The 24,407-nt window shown below is 37.3% G+C and overlaps 1 protein-coding gene across 1 annotated transcript; it reads right to left on the reverse strand.

Annotated features, from left to right (window-relative positions):
* Positions 1-9,365: 9,365 nt before the first annotated feature.
* LOC118919992 (olfactory receptor 14C36-like) lies at positions 9,366-18,442 on the reverse strand. The gene is given in 2 exon segments (XM_057490459.1): positions 9,366-9,397; positions 17,503-18,442. Coding segments are annotated over 2 exon segments (972 nt in total).
* Positions 18,443-24,407: the final 5,965 nt, after the last annotated feature.

The raw sequence follows: 24,407 nt of genomic DNA on the forward strand, positions 1-24,407 counted from the left end.
CTGTTTTTCTTTCTATCCAACACACGTCTTTGGGATTTTCCCAAAGCTTCATGGGATTGTATCACTTGAAAATAATATTCTCCAATAGCTCAAATTATTTGTAGAACAGCCTTCCATTTCTTTATTGATCTTTAGTGAGGTATTGCAGAAAATCATTCAAGCCTCTATTCCCAGACATCCATTCTCCATTTCCCAGGACAAACTCTGTCGCTTTTACTTACAGGTTCCAAAGATACAGCTTATGCGTCTTCTCAGCAGGCTTCCCTTCCTAAGAATGTCTCTTTCTTTCTCATCCACAATCCTTTTCCTTTGTAAATCATTTTTTCTTTCCTTCAAGTTCCAACACACATGCCCCTTTCTTCACATGTCTTTATTCATCCTGTAGATGCAAACTCTGCATATAATGAACTTCTGGAAGATGTGTGGCCTCTGCCTATATTCTTTAAAATGGGTACTATTATGAACCTTCAGATGAGATAAACCGGGGTTTGCAATCTTGCTATACCACCAACTTCTGTGTCAGCAGGTAGGTTAATTAACCTCTGTACAATTATTTCATCTCTCCACCACTTCTTAGAAGGTCATTATAAAAGTGTGTTATTTCTTATGATATTCTCATCAAAGCACTTATATCACAGTGTATATTCATTAGATGAATAATACCTTCATTGCATATATCTTGTCATGCTTTTTTTTGCAATCTTGCAGCAAGCTGCACTTTTATTCACATGTAATTATTTTTTAAGTATTCTTTTTTCCTTACTGGGTTGTTGACATCTGATTGGCAAGTTACATATTTATTTTTTCATGCAGTGAGTAAACAAGGGATGCTTATACACAGGTGGAGTCCATAAAATCCCCATAAGTGACTAAAAGCACCAACAAATAGACTAGCTCCACTGGGGAGACTTGCAATAGTTTTTAACTAAGCATATATTATCTTGCTCTACATAATATCTTATATTTACTTAGCATCATCATAGGTATTATTGAATTCAATAGCCACAAGACCCTGTATTAAATATGAGAATTTTATTCTAATTTTACAGAGAATATAGAAAGATAAGTTGCATGTCAACATGAAAAACTACCTCATTTGGAGGAGGTAACAAAACTTCTATTATGTAGCTTTTGAGGGGAATGTTGATCCACCTTACTGAACTCCAGGACTGAGCAATTTTGAAATATAAGCTATTTTCCTCAGACTTACCTTCTAGATATTCCTAAGAAGACACAGCTCTATTTACTAAGTAACTGAAATGCTTAAATTTGGAGAGAAAACCTATGCAACTCAATTTTTCAAAGTCATCTGTGATTTTGATTTGCAATCCCTCCAGGTCATCCAGTCCCTTGTCTTTAATTATAGTATGCATGTAGTCACCTACTTTTCTCCCAGGGCTTCACATAAAATTAGTTCTCTATCTTGAAAGTGTGAATTTTATTGATATTTTAGATGACAATGCAGTTTGTTGCTTTCTAGATTAATAATATAAATTTCTTAATTTGTACTGCTCTATAATGACAGACAGGGAGTTGGGTTCCTCATTTTAACACAAAATAAATAGAATTACTCCTTGGACTTCGGCCTTTATTACCTCTAAATGAACTCTGTTTAAATTCACTAATTATTTTCAAACTGATGATTCAAGTGGTCATTTAACTTGAGATTCCTATCATAGATATTTCAACATGATTTTAATTAATTATTTTTTCTTGAAAACTTACTATTGTGGTTAGTCTTTCATGATTCTTTCTGGCTGTCTTGTCACTATCTCAAGATACTGTATACTTGGGTCGATTTCCCTCCCTGGGATAATCTGATGTGCCGAGGTTTTCAGACTTGTTTTCTTCTCTTTTTTTCATACACATGATAGCTGCATTTATATATCTTCATTCAACATTTGACCTCCAAATTCCTGTTGCTACCAAATGCCTGCTTTCTATATTTTTTGATATTCCTTCTTCATCTCCTATTCACTACATGAATACAGTTCCAATGCTGACCATTATCTCCCATGAATCTACTGTTGTTTTAATGTTGACAAGTTTCTACATCATCCTCTGTCCTGCTAATCATGTTCTCCACCTAGGAGTTATGTAGGATAGAAACAATTTCCCTAGGAGGAAATATCTGAGTTTTCAAAAATACTGCCCAATTATGTGCAAGAATGCTTCGATTATTTTACAGCCTCACTAGCTATGTAAACAAAAAGAGCATTTTATTTCACCACATTCTCAAAATCATCTGATACCACTTGATTCTTTTTTTAAACTTTTGTGAAACTATTTTGTAAGAAATGGTTTCTCACTCTTACATTAATATCATTTCCTTTAATGATTTGGGTAGTCATCTCATGTATTTATTGGCCATTCAGATTTCAACTTCAATGAATTGCACTTCAATGAATAGAGTCATTAATCTATCTCTTGTGAAAGTTAAAAGGTAGGAATATAATTTCAAAAATTTCATGCAGACCTTCCAGTTTTTACAGTACCAGACCTTGGGTTGGAATCTCTTCCTACACTGTTTTCTACCTCCATCTAATACTACTCACCAAATTTCTGTGCTTGAAATTCTCTGAAATCAATAATTGAATTAATTTGCATTGTTTTATCATCTTTTACTTCTCTGTTTTTGTTTTCTAACATCTACAATGTTTTCTAAGCCTTTAAATATTATAGCTGTATTTTGTATTTTTATCAGTTTCCCGTAAGATTCATGCCCATGTCCCTTTGCCCATGTTGATTTAATAACTGACTTAATTGCATAGCATCCCTAACAAAGCAAGAGCTGAGATTCATGATACTAAGAGGTTTCCCTCTTTACTACCTCTCATCTCATGTTAGCTTAAGTGTTTGTTGTTTGGGGCTTTAGACACTACTATTTCTCTAAAAATTATTTTCAAATACACTTAAATTTATGATAGCACTCTAATGTCACCTTGAAAAGATTATCATAAACATAAGTCTAAGTTAACATAGTAAAATAGAGAAGGAAACTTATGAAAATAACTCATTTATGTATCTTAAACCCACTATAATTTTACATACTGTTTAATTAGACATAGATGAATTTAAAGATATTAGCAAGACTTGTAATAGTGTGTACCAAACAATGAAATATGGATGGAAGTTGGGATTTGGACTTGGTGATAAATATATGGTTAGATGTTATCTCCTTATTAACATTTACATCATTAGCCAATAGAAGGAAGACAAATACAACATAATATTAATTTTTATAAATATAGGAAGGGATAGTAAAATACTTGTTCTAAACATTTTTGCATTTTAGATTTCCTAACATGTTGTGTATAATTAAAGGGATGCAAGCATTTTCAAAGATTACCTCATTTACAAAATACACTTTTTTCCAAAGCATCCTTTTTATTCATCCTTCACTCACCAGATGCTCATCACTAAGTCTTTAACAATGTCCATAATTTTCTTGCTTCTTTTTTTGATGTTTATGTTATCTCCTTTTCCTAAAGCATTTCCATTTTGTTCAGCTGCCGTTTTCTCACATTACCATTTTCTCTGAACTTTATTTTTTCTTTCATGTGTTGCATTAGGTACACTTTGTCTAAATTCTTGATGTGCACCATTTGGCATTAATATCTGCCTTTTGGTCTTCTAGTTTTTGCATTAGATGTTATGATATCTCCTCATAGCATTACATTTTAAATATTTAAGTATTTTGCTTAATACTTCATTTTTAAATATATAACTTTATGATTTTCGTAGTATGTTGTTTCCAAAGAGGATTAAAATCTATTTTAAACTTCTCCCTTTAAAACTTGCCAGGGTTTATGATTGCATCATTAAAGTATACTCTGACTCCCAAGATTTGGTGATAAAAGGTGATGTATCTTCTGCTTTTGTCAGCAGTTCCTTGGAGGTTTTAGCAGTCACGTAAACAGCCAGCGTCTCCTTGGGTCACCATGTTTCAAGAATTTCTGGGCCACAGGGAGAAACCAAGATTAGGTGTTTCAGCCAAGAGCTTCAGTTTAGAGCCAGGCTGACAGCCCACACCAACTGCCAAGTATCCGAGTGAAGGCACTTCTAGGTGACCCCAGCTCCTATCCGCGGAATCCCTCCCACACTGAGCAGAGACCGACCCCATCCCCACTATGCCCCATCTGATTTCCTTAATGACAAAAAATGTCCACTGTATAATGTAAATGATATTTTATTTGTTACACAGCAATATTAACCAGCATAGACTAATACAAGTAGGGTGATAAAAAATAAACATATAAATACATGCACTGGTAGAAGTTTGAAGGACTTGGTGGTAACTGTTAATGGAAGCCTGCAGGGCCTCAGAAGCAGGTCATCAGAGACTACAGGTGTTCAAGGAGACTGTCAATGAGGGCTTAAGAAAGTGTTATTAAAGCTGAAGGAGAGGGGACATACCTTACATAATGGCATAGGATGTCAATACTTTGCTGCCCATGTAAAGGAAATATAGGAAATAACATGTAATAATCGTGATGGTGCAACAATTCTTCCAGGCAAAATATTGCCACTTGGTATTTTCTTATTGTCTATTACAAAACAAGAAAAGAGAAGTGAGCTAAAGTATAAACTGTTAAATTTAAAGAGCCAAGTCTTGCTGGGTTAAGAAACAAAATTGTCATTTCCAGCCTCTCCAGATGCAAGTGATTCTTATAGTTAAGAAAAGGCACCAGGTCAAATACCAAATCCAGTGTGGAATGTAAGATGCCTTATTCAGACCACCTGAAATCTAAAAGAGATATCTCATAAGACATATGACACATACGCAAAAGGCTTCTAAAATCTTAAGGCCATGACACAGATTCTGTGTGGCTCCCTACCCTGCGGGCTTTGTCACACATAGACTCAAAGGTTTCTAAGTACCTAAAGGCTAGGCTTGAAGAGATTGACGCATCTGGTTTTCTGTAATGGAGTGAGAAATGACACAATTTACAGAAAACCCACAAAGTTTCAAAAATGATTTTTCTAGCCAGCATGAACTAAAGGAATGACAAGTAATGGCTTTACCTTTCCCAAAGGACATTTTTGTCCTTTGACCTCAGCTCTTAGAACATAAGCTGCAAGCCTTTGAGGGTCCTCCCAATAATGTCTTTGGTTTTCTGAGGTCTCTGGGTCACTTACAATAGTCTATGCCAACAGTGCGATTTGGGGTGGGAAACCTGGGACTATGCAATATCTTACCTCAGGAAGAGCCGGAGACAACTTGCAGCCACATGCACTTGGTCTCAACGGTGCTGCTGATCTCCAGTTAGCACTCCAGTCATCAAAGCTCAGAGAAGCTTCCATGGCTGTCGGTACTCTGATCCTGTTAGCCGCATGTCACTGTTGTGTGTGTGAGTCTGCTAGGACAGCTGGAAGCTCCTGTCTCCTCTCTGCGGACCCTGCACCTCATCAGGTGGTTTAAGCTCAGAGAGGCTCCTGGCCATAGGAACCTGACTTCCCCACATGAGAAGTATTTGCAGCCACCACACTGAGCCTGGACCAAGGCCCGTGTGCCTGACTAGACTTCAGAATCACCATGACTAATGCCTACTTTGTAGCATTTTTTTTCACCATTTAGAGCAAGTGTGCTTTACTAGTGTGATCAGTGCCTCTCACCATTGCATAGGGTGTGTGACAGGACAGGTAACTTTCTCTTTAGTTCACACATTATCAGAGTTTTTAAAAAATAACATTCAGATCAGACAACAAGCAGCTTCACCTGAGATGCGTCATTTATCCCCAGATCTTGTTTATAGAACAGATGATAAGGATTGATGAGTCTGGTGTCATTCTAGATTGAATTTTGTTCTTCAAAATTTTGGGGGGCCAGGCCTTTGAAGGCAGCACGAACACATTTTGCTTTGGGGCAGGGTGCATTCACGGTGTGAACTGTGGCAGATTATTTTCTATAAATCGCTGCCAGCTACATCTTCCACTCACAAATTTCCTAGAAACTTACTACTTCCCATTCAAGAAGTAAAATAGATATTCTGCAGTGCTTGCATGTGGCAGGTCTCTGTTACTGCCTCAAGCAACACAGTGTGAGCAGAAATGATGCTCTATGGTGTCTGAGGCCTATTACGTGTGCATGTCCACTTTGTTCTTTTAGTAATACTTTATCTTAGACATTTCAACCACTCCATGAACAGTCTAGTTTTCTGAAACTTTCATGATGAGAATTAGTCACCTACAGTAACATTGTGGAAGAAAAGATAGAGATGATAGAGATAGAGATGATAGAGATAGAGATGATAGAGATAGATAAAGATAGAGATAGAGATAGAGATAGATAGAGATAGAGGTAGAGGTAGAGGTATAGGAAGAGGTAGAGATAGAGATAGAGATAGAGGTACAGATGAGAGACATGTTGGAGATTCCCAGGCATCCTCTCACTGAGTCAGACCCCTGTGCTTCCAGTGCAGTCACTCTGGCTACACGAGCTCCTTTGAGGTAGGTCCTCTGTGCAAGCATTCCTGGATTCCTGACTCATAGAAACTCTGAGATAATAAAATATTGTTTGAAGACACTAAGTTCAGGGAAATTGTTTCACAGCATTAAGCAATGGAAAAGGAGCATTTTCTCTTGGACATTTCATCCATGGATGACTCACATACAATTTTCTATTTTGCTTATTTTCTAATATTTACCTCAATTTTATCAGCAACTATTGTATTAGTATTTCTTTTTTATTGAAGTACAGTTGATATACAATATTATATTGACTTCAAATATAAAACATAGTGATTTCACATTTACACCCATTATTAAATCCTCACCCCTACTAGTGTAGTTACTGTCTATCAACATAAGATATTACAGAACCACTGACTATATTCTCTATGCTGTACTTTCATCCCCATGACTAATTCATGTTGTGACTGAAATTTTCTGCCTCTTTATCCCCTTCACCTATTTTACCCACCCACCCCAACCCGCCCCCACCATGGAAACTACCAGGCACTTTTCAGTGTCTCTTGAGTTCTGAGCCTACTGCTGATTTGTTCATTTTATTTATTTGTTTTTCTTTAGATTCCACAAATAAGTGCAACCATATGGCATTTGTGTTTCTCTGCATGGCTATTTCACTGAGCATAATACCCTCTAGCTCCAACCATGTTGTTGCAAATGGTAGGATTTGTTTTCTTTTTATGGCTAATTATTCCACTATGTACATATAACATATCTTTATCCATTCATCTATTGATGGACACAAAACAAGTTTTAACAAATTTAAGAAGACTGGAATCACATAAGGTATGTTTTTCAAAAATAATGCTGTGAAATTAGAAATCAGTGGTAGTACGAAGATCAAAAGATACTCAAATAGTTGGCAATGAAACAATATACTCTTTTATAATCAACAGTACAAAAAATAGAAATTAACTCTGAAATCAGAAAACATCCTGAGGTAAGCGGAAATGAATCACAGTAAACCCAAGCTCCTATGATGCAGTAACGGTAGTGTGTAGAAGGAAGGTTACAGTTATAAAAGCCTATATCAAAAAAAGAAAGACATCAAATAAATAACCTTAATTTATACCTCATAGAAATAAAAAAATCAGAAAAAAACTGAACCTAAAGTTAACAGTAGGAAGGAAATAAAATTCAGCTGAAGTAAACAACATAGAGAACAAACTCACATATTTTTAAATCCAGGTGCTCATCTTACAAGGAGAGCATCATCATCGGCCACAGCAGGCACTGAGGTGCTGCAGAAGATAACGCATCGAAAGAACTTTGCACGGTTCATGCCACAGTTGGTTACACTTATGCTTTGAAATTGTTGATTATACTGTGAGGGTTCAGAATACTTAAAGTGATCAGAGTGTTCATAGTGATCACATGGCTGAGAGGCACTAAGAATCTGACATTTCCACTTTTCAGTCAGGGAGACGTACACTATCCCTAGGACTTACTGGCATTACTGTTCTCCTTTTGTTGCAAGCTTGGGGAGACAGCCCCTTCACCCACCCCACCGCCAACAGTAAATATGGCCATGTGACTTATTCAGCCAATAAAATGTGAGCAGAAATGACTGGTAGAGACAAAAACTCTTAGCATGGCTGAGATCTGACTATGGAATTCTATCTTCTCACACTTCCCAAACTCAAAATGATTTCATGTCATTTTGAAACAGAAAAAAACTCCATTATGACTATTCTAGTTTTTAGGTGTACATAGAATGAATGCTTTATCATTTGTGTTGTGATCCTTCTTGATGTAAAAATGTATGTTTGAATTTTTTTTCAAATATGTATTTTGCATTTTTACTGTTAACCCCTGTTTTCAAAATGTGTCCTTGGATTGCTTTGTGGTATTTTCTGTTTGTCTGCTTTTGAGTTCAAGAGTCCTTCTCCACTGTGAATGCAAAAATCTTCTGGGAATGTAGGCAGAGGTTACCTTAGGATACATGTATGTTTTTAAAGATCTCATAAAACTGATATTTTCAGGCCCACAGTCAAGAAGTCACTTAGCTTCTGATTGCACAGTGCTCCCACTTCTTCTACTTGCATTTTTCAGTAAAGGCCTATGAATCATATTTCAGTGTGACTTAGCCCTTATTTCCAATCCTCAGTCAAGTGCATCCATCACAGAGAACCCCCCTGCTAACCCACATCCGGCAGATATTGTGAGCTAGAAATAAAACTTGGTTGTATTATGCTGCTAAGACCTTGGGGTCACCAGTAATGCAGTAAAGCCTACCAAATGATGGCTGATACTATGACAATGAGAACAAATCTTTCAGATAACATTATCAGAAAGCAAATTAATGGTATTTTTAATCCCCAGTGGCTTTAATGTATGTGAAGAGAAGCACATGATAATAAGGGAGCAGGTAAAATTTGTACATTCTTGAATAAATGTAGCAAATAATATTTGAAGCATCAGCAAATAAAAGCACTCCAAGCCATTTGAACATATTTTAACAAACATTTGTTCTGATGACATGTATAATGCATCTGTTCTTTTTTTTTCCATGTAAGAGAAGCTGTGTAAAATGTTTCTTACCTTCTCAAAAGGATTCCATACTCCTGCCAAACCCATTTCTCTTTTCATAATATAGAGCACATTTCATTCATATTTAATGGTATTCAAAAGAATATATGTTTTTCATATTTATTTTTAAATGAATAAGTGACTGGATGTTTTTATTTCTTCTTTATAGTAATATCAAATCTGTCCTTTCAAAATTAATTAACATTGTTTTAATTCCAGGTTTGTGAATATTTAAAGATTGTATAAATGTAGAAGTTTAACATGAAATATTTCTCAGGAAAACCTTTTGGCTCTTTAAGACTGACATTTTAGGGAGGCCCCTTATCTCATCAAAGCAGGAGTGGGATCTCTTACTTAACACTCGATCTTTACCCAGTGGCATATTCAAATAATCCACAACCTTCAAAAAGGAAAGATTTTGATCAATGATACAATTTAAGGATATTTATTCAATTTACATCAGCTCTATCTACAGAATCCTAAGCACTTACCTTACTTTACTGTTGAAAACATAAAGTTCTCTTGGTAATTTAGGTTACCCTCAATATTTCCTATATGTTTCCTGAATAAGACATTCTTTTCATGATTTTCTTTTTATTTTTTATTTTTATTTATTTATTTATTTATTTATTTATTTTATTGAAGGGTAGTTGACACACAGTATTACATTACATTAGTTTCAGGTGTACAACACAGTGATTCAACATTTATATACATGATAATTCTAGGTACCAGCTATCACCATACCAAGTTGTTACAATATTTTGACTATATTCCTTATGCTATACATTACATCCCGGTTACTTATTTATTTTACAATTGGAAGTGTGTTTATATATATATATATATATATATATATATATATATATTTTTTTTTTTTTGTGAGGGCATCTCTCATATTTATTGATCAAATAGTTGTTCACAACAATAAATTTCTGTATAGGGGGGTCAATACTCAATGCACAATCATTAATCCACCCCAAGCCTAATTTTCGTCAGTCTACAATCTTCTGATGCATAACAAACAAATTCTTACATGGAGTACAAATTCTTACATAGTGAATAAGTTACATGGTGAACAGTGCAAGGGCAGTCATCACAGAAGCTTTCAGTTTTATTCATGCATTATGAACTATAAACAGTCAGTTCAAATATGAATATTCATTTGATTTTTAAACTTAATTTATATGTGGATACCACATTTCTCTATTATTATTATTTTTAATTAAATACTGAAGTGGTAGGTAGATATGAGATAAATTTAGAAAACAGAGTTCAGTTTTGTAAGAGAGCAAATGTAGATGATCAGGTGTGTGCCTGTAGACTGTGTTAAACCGAGCTAGACGAGGGCAATAAACATCCATGTATGCAGAAGATTTCTCTCAGAACATGAGGGGGGAGGTTCTAAGCCTCACCTCTGCTGCTCCCCATTTTCTCACCAGCTGGCCCCCTGCGACTGTGCCTGTCTTAGGTTGTTCCTCCCTTGAGGAATCTTACCCGTCTCTGGCTAACCAGTCATCTTCCGGGGCCATACAGGGAAATGTTAAGTTGGAAAGTGAGAGAGAAGCCTTATTGTTTGAAAAGGTTAGCTTTTTACTTCTTTGCAGATTTATGCCCTGTGGCTTCTATGCCCAGCATTTGTCTTGAGGTGTCTTTACCACTTGGAAGAATTATGATACTCGGTAAATTCGACATGTGGCACGAGTTCTATTTAAAGGTTGTGATTAGGTAGGAAGAAGAAAAGCTATAGAAGTAGCAGGCAGAAGAAAACCTGGGAAGATTGATTATTTCTTTGACATATCTTCTTGTAGAGTAACTTCAGCATGGATAGGTTTTAAACTACTAATTAAATTGGGCACACAGATTAACATAATAGGAATATAGTTACCTAACCAAAGCATACCTGTAATTACCAGCCATCTCCAGTGAAACCAAGAAAAACAGTTAGGCACCTTAGGCATTTGTGAAAACTTATCTATGATATGGTGGATATTGTCCGACTGAACTTGAACAGTCTGAGAGAATTCAGATAAATTAGAACAACCCATTCCTGGGGACTGTTCACATCCCATATGTTCTTTTAACAATAAATAATCTGTGGTTGTAAGATTTTGGAGTGCCCCAATTTGCACTTCTCCTAATTCTTGGTTGAGTTCCAACAGTATAGATTAAGTCCAATTTGTTGTTTTACTGTATGCACAGGCCAGCTTAGATATCTCCTTCATCATTCCCATGGCAAGTCCAGGAACTGGTGGGATGAGTGCATCTACACCTGTGGCAGTGCGTGGATCTTTGTTGGGGTTTTTTTTTTTTTGCTGATCATCTGTCATGAGTCTTCCCGAGAGTGCTGATGTTGGAATTTCTTTTTCATATCGTATCTTAGTTCATTTTCGGGGTAGCCAAATTAGGCTTTGATCCTCTGTATAAACACAAACAGACCCTTTGCCTACACTTTTATATGCCCTTTATATCATTGTGTAGAACTCATTGGAGGTCACCACACAGGAACTGCTTTTTTTTTTTTTTTAATCATTAATCTACACTTACATGACGAATACTTTGTTTACTAGGCTCTCCCCTATACCAGGTCCCCCCTATATACTCCTTTACAGTCACTGTTCATCAGCGTAGCAAACTATTGTAGAATCACTACTTGTCTTCTCTGTGTTGTACAGCCCTCCCCTTTCTCCCACCCCGCTATGGATGCTAATCTTAATACCCCTCTTTTTCTACCCCCCCTTATCCCTCCCTACCCACCCATCCTCCCCAGTCCCTTTCCCTTTGGTACCTGTTAGTCCATTCTTGAGTTCTGTGATTCTGTTGCTGTTTTGTTCCTTCAGTTTTTCCTTTGTTCTTATATTCCACAGATGAGTGAAATCATTTGGTATTTCTCTTTTTCTGCTTGGCTTGTTTCACTGAGCATAATACCCTCCAGCTCCATCCATGTTGCTGCAAATGGTTGGATTTGCCCTTTTCTTATGGCTGAGTAACATTTGATTGTGTATATGTACCACATCTTCTTTATCCATTCATCTATCGATGGACATTTAGGTTGCTTCCAATTCTTGGCTATTGTAAATAATGCAGCAATAAACAGGGGTGCATTGGTCTTTCGCAAACTTGATTGCTGCATTCTTAGGGTAAATTCCTAGGAGTGCAATTCCTGGGTCAAATGGTAAGTCTGTTTTGAGCATTTTGATGTACCTCCATACTGCTTTCCACAATGGTTGAACAAGTTTACATTCCCACCAGCAGTGTAGGAGGGTTCCCCTTTCTCCACAGCCTCGCCAACATTTGTTGTTGTTTGTCTTTTGGATGGCAGTCATCCTTACTGGTGTGAGGTGATACCTCATTGTAGTTTTAATTTGCATTTCTCCGATAATTAGCAATGTGGAGCATCTTTTCATGTGTCTGTTGGCCATCTGTATTTCTTTTTTGGAGAACCGTCTGTTCAGTTCCTTTGCCCATTTTTAATTGGGTTATTTGCTTTTGTTTGTTGAGGAATGTGAGCTCTTTATATATTCTGGATGTCAAGCCTTTATCGGATGTGTCATTTTCAAATATATTCTCCCATACTGTAGGGTTCCTTTTTGTTCTATTGATGGTGTCTTTTGCTGTACAGAAGCTTTTCAGTTTAATATAGTCCCACTTGTTCATTTTTGCTGTTGTTTTCCTTGCCCGGGGAGATATGTTCAAGAAGAGGTCACTCATGTTTATGTCTAAGAGGTTTTTGCCTATGTTTTCTTCCAAGAGTTTAATGGTTTCGTGACTTACATTCAGGTCTTTGATCCATTTTGAGTTTACTTTTGTATAAGGGGTTAGACAATGGTCCAGTTTCATTCTCCTACATGTAGCTGTCCACTTTTGCCAGCACCATATGTTGAAGAGACTGTCATTTCGCCATTGTATGTCCATGGCTCCTTTATCAAATATTAATTGACCATATATATCTGGGTTAATGTCTGGATTGTCTAGTCTGTTCCATTGGTCTGTGGCTCTGTTCTTGTGCCAGTACCAAATTGTCTTGATTACTATGGCTTTATAATAGAGCTTGAAGTTGGGGAGTGAGATCCCCCCTACTTTATTCTTCTTTCTCAGGATTGCTTTGGCTATTCGGGGTCTTTGGTGGTTCATTATGAATTTTTGAATTATTTGTTCCAGTTCATTGAAGAATGTTGCTGGTAGTTTAATAGGGATTGCATCAAATCTGTATATTGCTTTGGGCAGGATGGCCATTTTGACGATATTAATTCATCCTGGCCATGAGCAATGTATGCGTTTCCATCTGTTAGTGTCCATTTTAATTTCTTTTAAGAGTGACTTGTAGTTTTAAGAATATAAGTCTTTCACTTCTTTGGTTAGGTTTATTCCTAGGTATTTTGTTTTTTTTGATGCAATTGTGAATGGAGTTGTTTTCCTGATTTCTCTTTCTGTTGGTTCATTGTTGGTATATAGGAAAGCCACAGATTTCTGTGTGTTGATTTTGTATCCTTCAACTTTGCTGTATTCCGATATCAGTTCTAGTAGTTCTGGGGTGGAGTCTTTAGGGTTTTTTATGTACAGTATCATGTCATCTGCAAATAGTGACAGTTTAACTTCTTCTTTGCCAATCTGGATTCCTTGTAGTTTTTTGCTTTGTCTGATTGCCGTGGCTATGACCTCCAGTACTATGTTAAATAACAGTGGGGAGAGTGGGCATCCCTGTCTAGTTCCCGATCTCAGCGGAAATGCTTTCAGCTTCTCGCTGTTCAATATAATGTTGGCTGTGGGTTTTTCATAGATGGCCTTTATTATGTTGAGGTACTTGCCCTCTATTCCCATTTTGCTGAGAGTTTTTATCATGAATGGATGTTGAACTTTGTCAAATGCTTTTTCAGCATCTATGGAGATGATCATGTGGTTTTTGTCTTTCTTTTTGTTGATGTGGTGGATGATATTGATGGACTTTCGAATGTTGTGCCATCCTTGCATCCCTGGGATGAATCCCACTTGGTCATGGTGTACGATGGTTTTGATGTATTTTTGAATTCGGTTTGCTAAAATTTTGTTGAGTATTTTTTCGTCTACGTTCATCAGGGATATTGGTCTGTAGTTTTCTTTTTTGGTGGTGTCTTTGCCTGGTTTTGGTATTAGGGTGATGTTACCTTCATAGAATGAGTTTGGGAGTATCCCCTCCTCCTCTATTTTTTGGAAAACTTTAAGGAGAATGGGTATTACGTCTTCTCTGTATGTCTAATAAAATTCCGAAGTAAATCCATCTGGCCCGGGGGTTTTGTTCTTTGGTAGTGTTTTGATTACCGCTTCAATTTCGTTGCTGGTAATTGGTCTGTTTAGATTTTCTGTTTCTTTTTGGGTAAGTCTTGGAAGGTTGTATTTTTCTAGGAAGTTGTCCATTTCTCCTAGGTTTCCCAGCTTGTTAGCATATAGGTTTTCATAGTAGTCTCTAATAATTCTTTGTATTTCTGCGGGGTCCATCGTGATTTTTCCTTTCTCGTTTCGGATTCTGTTGATTTGTGCTGACTCTCTTTTCCTCTTAATAAGTCTGGCTAGAGGCTTATCTATTTTGTTTATTTTCTTGAAGAATCAGCTCCTGGTTTCATTGATTTTTGCTATTGTTTTATCCTTCTCAATTTTATTTATTTCTTCTCTGATCTTTATTATGTCCCTCCTTCTGCTGACCTTAGGCCTCATTTGTTCTTCTTTTTCCAATTTCGATAAATGTGACATTAGACCGTTTATTTGGGATTGCTATTCCTTTTTTAAATATGCTTGGATTGCTATATACTTTCCTCTTAAGACTGCTTTTGCTTTGTCCCACAGAAGTTGGGGCTTAGTGTTGTTGTTGTCATTTGTTTCCATATATTTCTGGATCTCCATTTTGATTTGGTCATTGATCCATTGATTATTTAGGAGAGTGTTGTTAAGCCTCCATGTGTTTGTGAGCCTTTTTGCTTTCTTTGAACAGTTTATTTCTAGTTTAATGCCTTTGTGGTCTGAAAAGTTGGTTGGTAGGATTTCAATCTTTTGGAATTTTCTAAGGCTCTTTTTGTGGCCTAGTATGTGGTCTATTCTGGAGAATGTTCCATGTGCACTTGAGAAGAATGTATATACTGTTGCTTTTGGATGTAGAGTTCTGTAGATGTCTATTAGGTCCATCTCTTCTAGTGTGTTGTTCAGTGCCTCTGTGTCCTCACTTATTTTCTGTCTGGTGGATCTGTCCTTTGGAGTGAGTGGTGTGTTGAAGTCTCCTAGAATGAATGCATTGCATTCTATTTCCTCCTTTAGTTCTGTTAATATTTGTTTCAGGTATGTTGGTGCTCCTGTATTGGGTGCATACATATTTATAATGGTTATATCCTCTTGGTGGACTGAGCCCTTTATCATTATGTAGTGTCCTTCTTTGTCTTTCGTTACTTTCTTTATGTTGAAGTCTGTTTTGTCTCATACCAGAATTGCAACACCTGCTTTCTTCTCTCTGTTGTTTGCTTGAAATATCTTTTTCCATCCCTTGACTTTAAGTCTGTGCACGTCTTTGGGTTTGAGGTGAGTCTCTTGTAAGCAGCATATGGATGGATCTTGCTTTTTATCCATTCTATTACTCTGTGTCTTTTGATTGGTACATTCAGTCCATTTACATTTAGCGTGATTATTGAAAGGTATGAATTTATTGCCTTTGCAGGCTTTTAGTTTGTGGTTACCAAAGGTTTAGGGTTAGCTTCTTTACTATCTTACTGTCTAACTTAACTTGCTTGTTGAGCTATTATAAACACAGACTGATGATTCTTTATTTCTCTCCCTTCTTGTTTCTCCTTCTCCCTTCTTCATATGTTGGGTGTTTTGTTCTGTGCTCTTTTTAGGAGTGCTCCCATCTAGAGCAGTCCCTGTAGGATGCCCTGTAGAGGTGGTTTGTGGGAGGCAAATTCCCTCAACTTTTGCTTCTCTGGGAATTGTTTAATCCCTCCTTCATATTTGAATGATATTCGTGCTGGATACAGTAGTCTTGGTACGAGGCCCTTCTGTTTCATTGCATTATGTATATCATGCCATTCTCTTCTGGCCTGTAGGGTTTCTGTTGAGAAGTCTGATGGTAGCCTGATGGGTTTTCCTTTTGTAGGTAACCTTTTTTTTCTCTCTGGCTGCCTTTAATACTTTGTCCTTGTCTTTGATCTTTGCCATTTTAATTATTATGTGTCTCGGTGTTGCCCTCCTTGGATCCCTTGTCATGGGAGTTCTGTGTACCTCTGTGGTCAGAGAGGACATTTCTTCCCCTAGTTTGGGGAAGTTTTCAGCAATTGTTTTTTCAAAGATATTTTCTATCCCCTTTTCTCTCTCTACTTCTTCTGGAATACCTATAATTCTTATATTGTTCCTTTTCATTTGGTCACTCAGCTCTCTTAAAATTCTTTCATTCCTGGAGATCCTTTTATCTCTCTCTGCATCAGCTTCTCTGCATTCCTGTTCTCTGTTTTCTAGTCCATTAATGGTCTGTTGCATCTCGTCCATTCTGTTTTGAAGTCCTTCCAGAGCTTGTTTTATTTCTGAATTCTCCTTCCTTAGTTCTTGCATATTTCTCTGCAAGTCCATCAGCATGGTTATGACTTTTGTTTTGAATTCTTTTTCAGGAAGACTGGCTAAATCTATCTCCCCAGATTCCTTCTCAGGGGAAGATGTAGCAGATGCCGAAGCTGTCTGGGTTAGTCTTGTCTGGATCATATTTTTTTGCCTTTTCATGTTGACAGGTGCTATTTACTGTCAGCTGGGAGCGCCAAAATTTTCACTTGCTACTGGCCTTTCTTTACTGGGACAACTGTGACCCCTAGTGGCTTGTGTTGGGTAATTGCGTGTAGAGTGGGTCTTTGTGTCTTGCCTGGCCGGAAGGGAGAAATTTCCTTTTCTGTGGGCGGAATATGTCTCAGGCTGCTTCTCTGCTTTCGCAGCGCCCGGTGGGGTAATGGATGGGGGGGCTGCTTGACTGTTTGCCTCCGTGAGGGGTCTCAGAGCTGTTGCCCAGGGGGTTAGTGCGCCCGGTTTTCCCTGTAATTTCCAGCTGCTGTACTGTGACCTGGGTTGTTTCCGTCAAGTTGTTAAGTCCCTGTCCCTTTAAGACTTTGAAAAAGCCCCCGCTTTTCTTTGTCACAGGGGCATCAGCTTCGGCACCTGCTCAGAGGTCTTACTGCCCTGTTCCCGCAGTATCCAAGGCCCTCTGCCCACGCACTGTGTCTTTGCTCTGGTGGGGGTGGCTGGGGCTGGGTGTTCAACAGTCCTGGGCTCCGTCTCCCTCCCGCTCTGCCTATTCTTCTCCTGCCGGGAGCTGGGGGGATGGCGCTTGGGTCCCGCAGGGCCGGGGCTTGTATCTTACCCCTTTCACCAGTCGCTGGGTTCTCGCTGGTGTAGCTGCAGTCTGGCCACTGTCCTGCGTCTTCTGGTCTCTCTTTTAGGGCTAGTTGTGTTTGTTGTATTTTCAAAAGTATATATGTTTTTGGGAGGAGATTCCCACTGTCCTACTCATGCCGCCATGTTGCCTCCGCCCCTCGCTCATGATTTTCTTGATGGCACATTTTATTTGTTCATTTCTGAGGCTGTAGATAATAGGGTTGAAAAGAGGGGGGATTATGGAGTAGAAAACAGAGAAAACCAGGTCCTGGATGGTGGCAGAGTTGGCAGATGGCCTCAGATACACACAAAAGCCTGAGCTGAGAAAGACAGACACCACAAGGATGTGGGGGACACAGGTGGAGAAGGCCTTTGTTCTATCTGCTCCTTTTGGAAACTTGAGCACAGGGGAAAATATGTGAATGTAAGACTTGATGATGTAGATGAAGCAGCCAACACTGATCCCCAGACCAGAGGCCATGACCATCATCTCATTGCTGAAAGTGTCCGAGCAGGAGAGCCTCAGCAGGGAGGGGATGTCACAGAAGAACTGGTGGACCACGTTGGACCAACAGAAGGACAGCTGGAACGTGTTACCTGTGTGCACACCTGCATAGGTGAGACCGCTGAGGATGGAGGCCAGGATCATCTGGACACAGACCCGAGGACTCATGATCACAGGGTAGTGGAGGGGCTGGCAGATGGCCACATAGTGGTCACAGGCCATGATGGTGAGGAGCAGAAGCTCCACATACACAAAGAAAACCACCAGGAAGACCTGAGCTACACATCCAGCCTTTGAAATGGTCCTGCTGCCAAGCAAGGCATGGATGCATGAGTTAGGCACTGTTACAGATGTGTAGCATGCGTCCAGGATGGACAGACTTCTGAGGAAGAAGTACATGGGAGTGTGAAGGCTCCTGTCAAGGGTGGTGACAGTAACAATGAGAATGTTCCCCATTAACGTCATCAAATACATCAGAGAGAAGGAGATGGAGTGCAAAGCCCTTAGTTACTATACATCAGAAAATCCCATGAGGAGAAATACCAGCATCGTCGTGGAATTTGGCATCAGTGGGTCACACAGCTTGCACCTGGGAAGTAAGGAGATATGTGCTGAACCCAAGAAGAATCAAGTCATGGGGCGATACCCTCAGCTGTTTCAGTCCTGACCTCTATGTATTTCTGTCTATAACGACGTCCCTAGTATGTTTGAAGGAAAACTAAGTGACCCTTCATCAGTCTGGATGACATTCTTATTCTTGCAGTAGTAGTGGAGTGGCAATCAGCCTAATTGCTCAGAAACAACAGATATATAAAAGTTCAATATACATCTCTATATGTTTCCATTGGAGAATGCAATTTTCTCATAGTCAGATAGAAATAAATACAGGCATAGATTACATAAACATAGATTTTAAAATAATTTTGGGAGATCATGTTGTTAAATATAGGATAATTAAAATAGAATACTGTGGTTGTGTTTCAGTCTTACATTTTTATGTGAGGGTTCAGACAATATGGGTAAAATTAACCTTTTCTTCTAGAGCATGCTTTTTATGCATAATGATGTCCCTATAACACTAAATATTAATATCATTGGAACATTACTTACTTCAAATGGATCATTTTACCTGATATATTTACCCACACCAAATCTACTCATTTTTCTGTTAAACTTTTATACATCTCATTATTTTTCTCGTTGTTCATCTCTCCTTTCAAAGACAGAAGGAGTGAACCAGATATTCTTGTTTCCTTAGAGACTCCTGAAACTCAACCTTAATATTCCCTCATTATCACCTTCAGTCGTGGTACTTTTCAAAACTTCTTTGATTCTACTGGCTGAAAAACAAAATGAAACAATGAAATAATGGCATAATACCTTTTAATACTAATTTAGCTTTCTCCTTCTAAATTACTAATTTTGCTTTTTCTCACTGTGATCTTCATCTTTTTCAATGAGTTTTATGAACTATCTGTCTTTGTTTTTGCATCCCTTAACAAGTCAAGTGTTGGCTGTTGCCAAAAATTCTTTAGGGCTTGTGTCTTCTGTCCTCGGTCTGTTCGGTTTATTCATCAGTGGACGTATCGGCTGACACCCTTATGGACGTGGCCGCACCACCGGTATTCTCCTGCATCTCAGCCATCACTCTTCCACAGCTCTTTCTTCTAACTTCCTCCAAATAACCATATCCAGAGTTGAATTTATTGTACTATCACTTTGTCTGAAAGTAGAGGTCTTTTAAGTTCTCTTCAAAAATCTTACAATCCAGACCATTCACACTGACCCATTCCCTCAGACATCATTTTGCTAATATCACCTTATCATGAACTTATCAAACATCTGTCTGTGAAGGTCTTCAGAGATGTGAGCCACAGGCGTGACCTCTTTTTTATCCCATCCATTTTATGATGCTTAGAATATTTCAGAGTGGAAATAAATTGAGTGGATGCTTTGAGCTACCTGTTCTGTTCATGCTTTTAAGTTCTCCAAGGTTTGAATTTGATGAAAATTTATGCCCTTCAAATGTCAGGTAAAGCTATATAAATGTATTTGATATTAAGTATAGATTTTTTAATTGGGAATAAGCTATCACATTAAAATATTGTTACCACTAATTCTTTATCTACACATGGCTTCCAGAACAGAGGAGAAAATACCCTCATCAACAAGATATTGCCTCTACATGTTTAACAGTTGAACTAAATTATCTATGTTCTGGATATTTTCAAGGTTCTTTGGATAGAGGGAAAAGTAGTTTGTAGTTATGGTTTTGATTTCCAGCTATCTGGATCAAAATACTCATTTTTATCATGAGTGAAATGGGCATTTCAAACTATAGGCTCAATCTCTATATCTTATCAAACTGGGAGCAGTGTACTACCTCTCATGTAAACTGGTCAGGATCAGATGAGACTACATGTAACACATTCTAAAAAAGGCTGACAGTATCATAAATGCTCCTTAAATATCCAGTTTTCATAAATAATGCTAATATTTCTGTGTTCCATTATTTTAAAGGCCAATATTACTAGCATGTATGTGTATGTAGTCAGATACTTTCTAAATAAAATTTGTATATCGAGTCTAAATCTCTCAAAGGCAGTACTGTATCCCCTTCTCATACAGAGCAAAAATCCTGCACATTTAACTGCTGATATTTCCGAGCTGTCTCCCCTGTGGTTCTCATGGACATGCTGCATCCAAGTGGCCCTGGGAATGGGCCGATTCAGTATCTCTATAGTTTTCCAAATAATGTCCTCACACTTTTGTGATGATGAACTACTTATAATTTCCTATACAGAAGTTTCATATAATGATTACATCAGGCATTAAAGCATGAATCCAAATAGTTTCCAGCAGCATAAATTCTCCCATGGAAGAGCCACCAAGACCTCCTGCACAGCAAGGAGACACAAAATCTAGAAAGTATTACCAGGAAAGCAAGGTTAGAACCGTCCTTCACCCAAGATGTAGTCACTTCACCTGTCAAAACAGGATAACTGTGTGAACTATTATACTCAATTTTAATAATGTATGTTCATTCATAGATTTATTCTTTGAGTCATTGGTTCAACAAATATAGGCCTAAGACCAGAAGTTTTGTGAGTAATAAAGGCAACAAAACAAATCCCTAGCCTCACAAAATCTGTATTCTGTTAGAAGAGACTGACAGTGAATAGTTAATATTTGAGGAGAAATCAAATATTTCAGGTAGTTTTATGTACTTTGATGAAAACGCAAAGGGGTGATAGACATGTAAGAAAGACTGTGTGACTAGGGAGGGGAGCTGGGACTGGTCAGGTAAATTAACTTGCCTGGAAACCAGCAAACAGTTATGGAAATAGAGATACTGTTTTTACTTTTCCCGACTGAAGTAATGTTTTCCCTTCCCTTTGTCTTGTGTAGAAGAAGCCTTGTATATATCTGTGGAATTGATTTAATAAAATTAACATATGATTTTCCAGACCAAATAATGATTTGCATTTTATCTAACCTGATTCATCTCACATGTTGGTTTGACTCAGACACTGAATTATGAGTTTAAATTCTAATCACACAAAAGAATTAAAAGTATTTTTGATGTAATACTGAAAAAGTACTAAGTTTAATAAGATGACTAATTTTAAGTTAGTTTCAGTAAAAAGTTTTCCCATTGTTAGTTAATTCTGAGTTGGTTTATCTGAAAATATTTGTATATAATTTCTTAGAGAATTACAAAGGATATCCCCTTTGATGTATCAATTAGCACATCTTACAGTGTTGACATTCTCAAAGTGCCTCTGTTTTATCTTGGATATTTTCTAATAAAGCCACAATTCATTTCACTGAAATGCCACAGTCATTTTCATTCTACTGCTAAGTGAACTACAACACTTGGGGAACTAAACTATCTGTTTCACTGGTTTAGAAGCTGAAAAGTTACTACAGATGTAGGTCCCAATGAAAAGACTAGAAGTGAATTGTTTATATATATACATATAAGTACATGCAGTTCGTGATTAGTGTAGAATGCTATTCATATTTTATTAGCATTATGCTGTAATTTGCATATATATAGACATTATGTTTCTATTTTAAATAGATTATAATTTTATTCCATATCAATCACTCCTAGATACCTAATTTAAATAATCTAATTTTTTAGATTACATGCATAGTGTATGTGGGAGCACGGGGAGGGCTGTACAACACAGAGAAGACAAGTAGTGATTCTACAACATCTTACTATGCTGATGGACAGTGACTGTAACGGGGTTTGTGGGGGGGACTTGGTGATGGGGGAATCTAGTAAACATAATGCTCCTCATGTAATTATTGATTAATGATACCAAAATAAAAATAAATAAATAAATAAGTAAATAAGTAAATAAATAAGTTGCAGGAGTGAAAGGTAAAGCATGGGTAATTACCAAATATTGAGTAACTGTATGGTGATAGGTAATAACTACACTTACTATGGTGAGCATTTGGTGATGTATATAAATGTCGAGTCTCTGTGCTGTATATTGATGTTATTATAATATCACATCAATACTTCAATAAAAAAAGAATATATTCCACTAGTCTTTGGTTAAAGATACTGAACTTACCATATTACTCTTTGTGATTATGATATCAACTTCCCCTTTTCTGGTAAAATATTGAATTTAGAGCAAAACATGTGCCTATAATATTCACATATCTCATACATGGCTGCACATTATGCCCATTTTGTTTCTCTGACAATTTTCCTAGACCTAGCAAAGGGATGAGATTCAGGCCAAAGAAGAAGCTTGGAGCAAGTAGATTAGGTTAGACCCAGTCTGTATTGTAGGGGAGATAATAAACTGAAATATCTGCTTTGCCCATGTTAATTCACCAACTTAGAAGAAGAAATAAGAATTGTGCATTAACAAAAATAATAAATCTTGTGTTTATTTTTAGAATGTTCTCACCACATAATTCCAGAAGCAACATGGAAATAATCATATTTGGTTTCAAAATCTTTTTAGTGCTTTAGAAATCCAAACACAAGTTAGGTTATGATTAATATTATTTTACTGAAACTGATTATGTCAACAAATGTTCAGTGATCCATTTTAATTGTTACCTGAAGGATTTAATTTGGATTCCTCACTGTGAAATGAGACCTTAGAATCTGTGCAATCAAAACTTAGTCCAAAGCTGCCCAACTGTGTGGGTTTGCATATATATTTCATTCTACCAGATTTACTTTACAACAGTTCTTTGTAGGACTATTCTTATTTTTATAAGTAGAATATCACAAATTCCAGCTCTGTAAGAAAACCAACCCAAGGTTTCAATTGTTCTTGCTTGTGCCAATTACTCCAACCCAATTTTTTAAGTGAACTATGCTAAGATCCTGTGTCACAAATTCCATGCCTGTTGACAAATTACCATAAAGTTAGTGCCTTAAGCCAACACCCATTTTTTATATCACAGCCATGTAGGTCAGAAGTCCAGGTACACATGATTTGATTCCTCAAGTTCTCACAGGCCAAAGTCAAGTTATCAGCTTAACTGACTATTATCTGGACTTTGTGGCAGAACCCAATTTCAAGATCATTCAGGTCATTTACAGAATTTTGGTCCTCATGGCTGTAGGAATGCAGTCACTGTTTCTTTACTAGCTATGATAAAGGGCTTTCTCTCCAGTCCCAGAACCTGCTATTTGCACAGTCTCCTCCATTTGCAAGGCCAGCAATTGTATGCCAAATCTCTCTCATCATTAAAATACATCTTCCTTCCACTCTTATTACCACATAGAGAGATTTTTTTCTCTACAGTGCTCATTGGGTTACATTAGAGAGAAACATGTAATAACCCAATATTAAATCAACTGATTTTTTAACCTCAACTATATTTGCAAATGCTTTTTTGTCATGAAATTTAACAATTCTAGGAGTAACATCCATAATATTCATAGTCCCTGGAATTTGGTTAAGAATTATTGGTCAATCTAGAATTATGCTACTTAAACCTTTAAAAATGAATTATTATTTATCTGTACTTTCGAATTTCTCTCTTTATTAAAATTTTCTTGAAATCAGAAATAATACAGTGATAATATTTTACCCTGTTAAAAGATCATATAATGTATCATAAGCTTGCTTTCAACAAATATTCATATATATATATCAGTAGGTGATTACATGGGGGAGTGAGGGCATATCTGGACCGGAGAGATAGAGTGGGCTCCCTTTTGGCAGCTGGGTCACGAGAGACACGGCTGAGCAGAGGTGGATGACTGCTTGAAGAAATAAAGGGGTGTCTCCCACTTTATTTCTCCCTTTTACTGATTTCAATTTCAGAGGTATTTTGCTCCAGGCTGGGAAGCTGTATTCCCACCCCCGGGAGTTACAAGGCTGAAATAAAATTCACTTTGCCTTCCTAACTTTGGTTTCATGTCTCACTCTGTTTGACTACCCTCCATCTCCAAACTGACTTTCTCCCCAACAGAACAGTCTTACAGTCGTTATAGAAATGTAAAATTTTGTAGCCACTGTGAAAAGCAGTTCAGCAGTTCCAC

Source organism: Manis pentadactyla, chromosome 13 (assembly GCF_030020395.1).
Source record: "Manis pentadactyla isolate mManPen7 chromosome 13, mManPen7.hap1, whole genome shotgun sequence".
Classification (NCBI taxonomy): Eukaryota; Metazoa; Chordata; class Mammalia; order Pholidota; family Manidae; genus Manis; species Manis pentadactyla.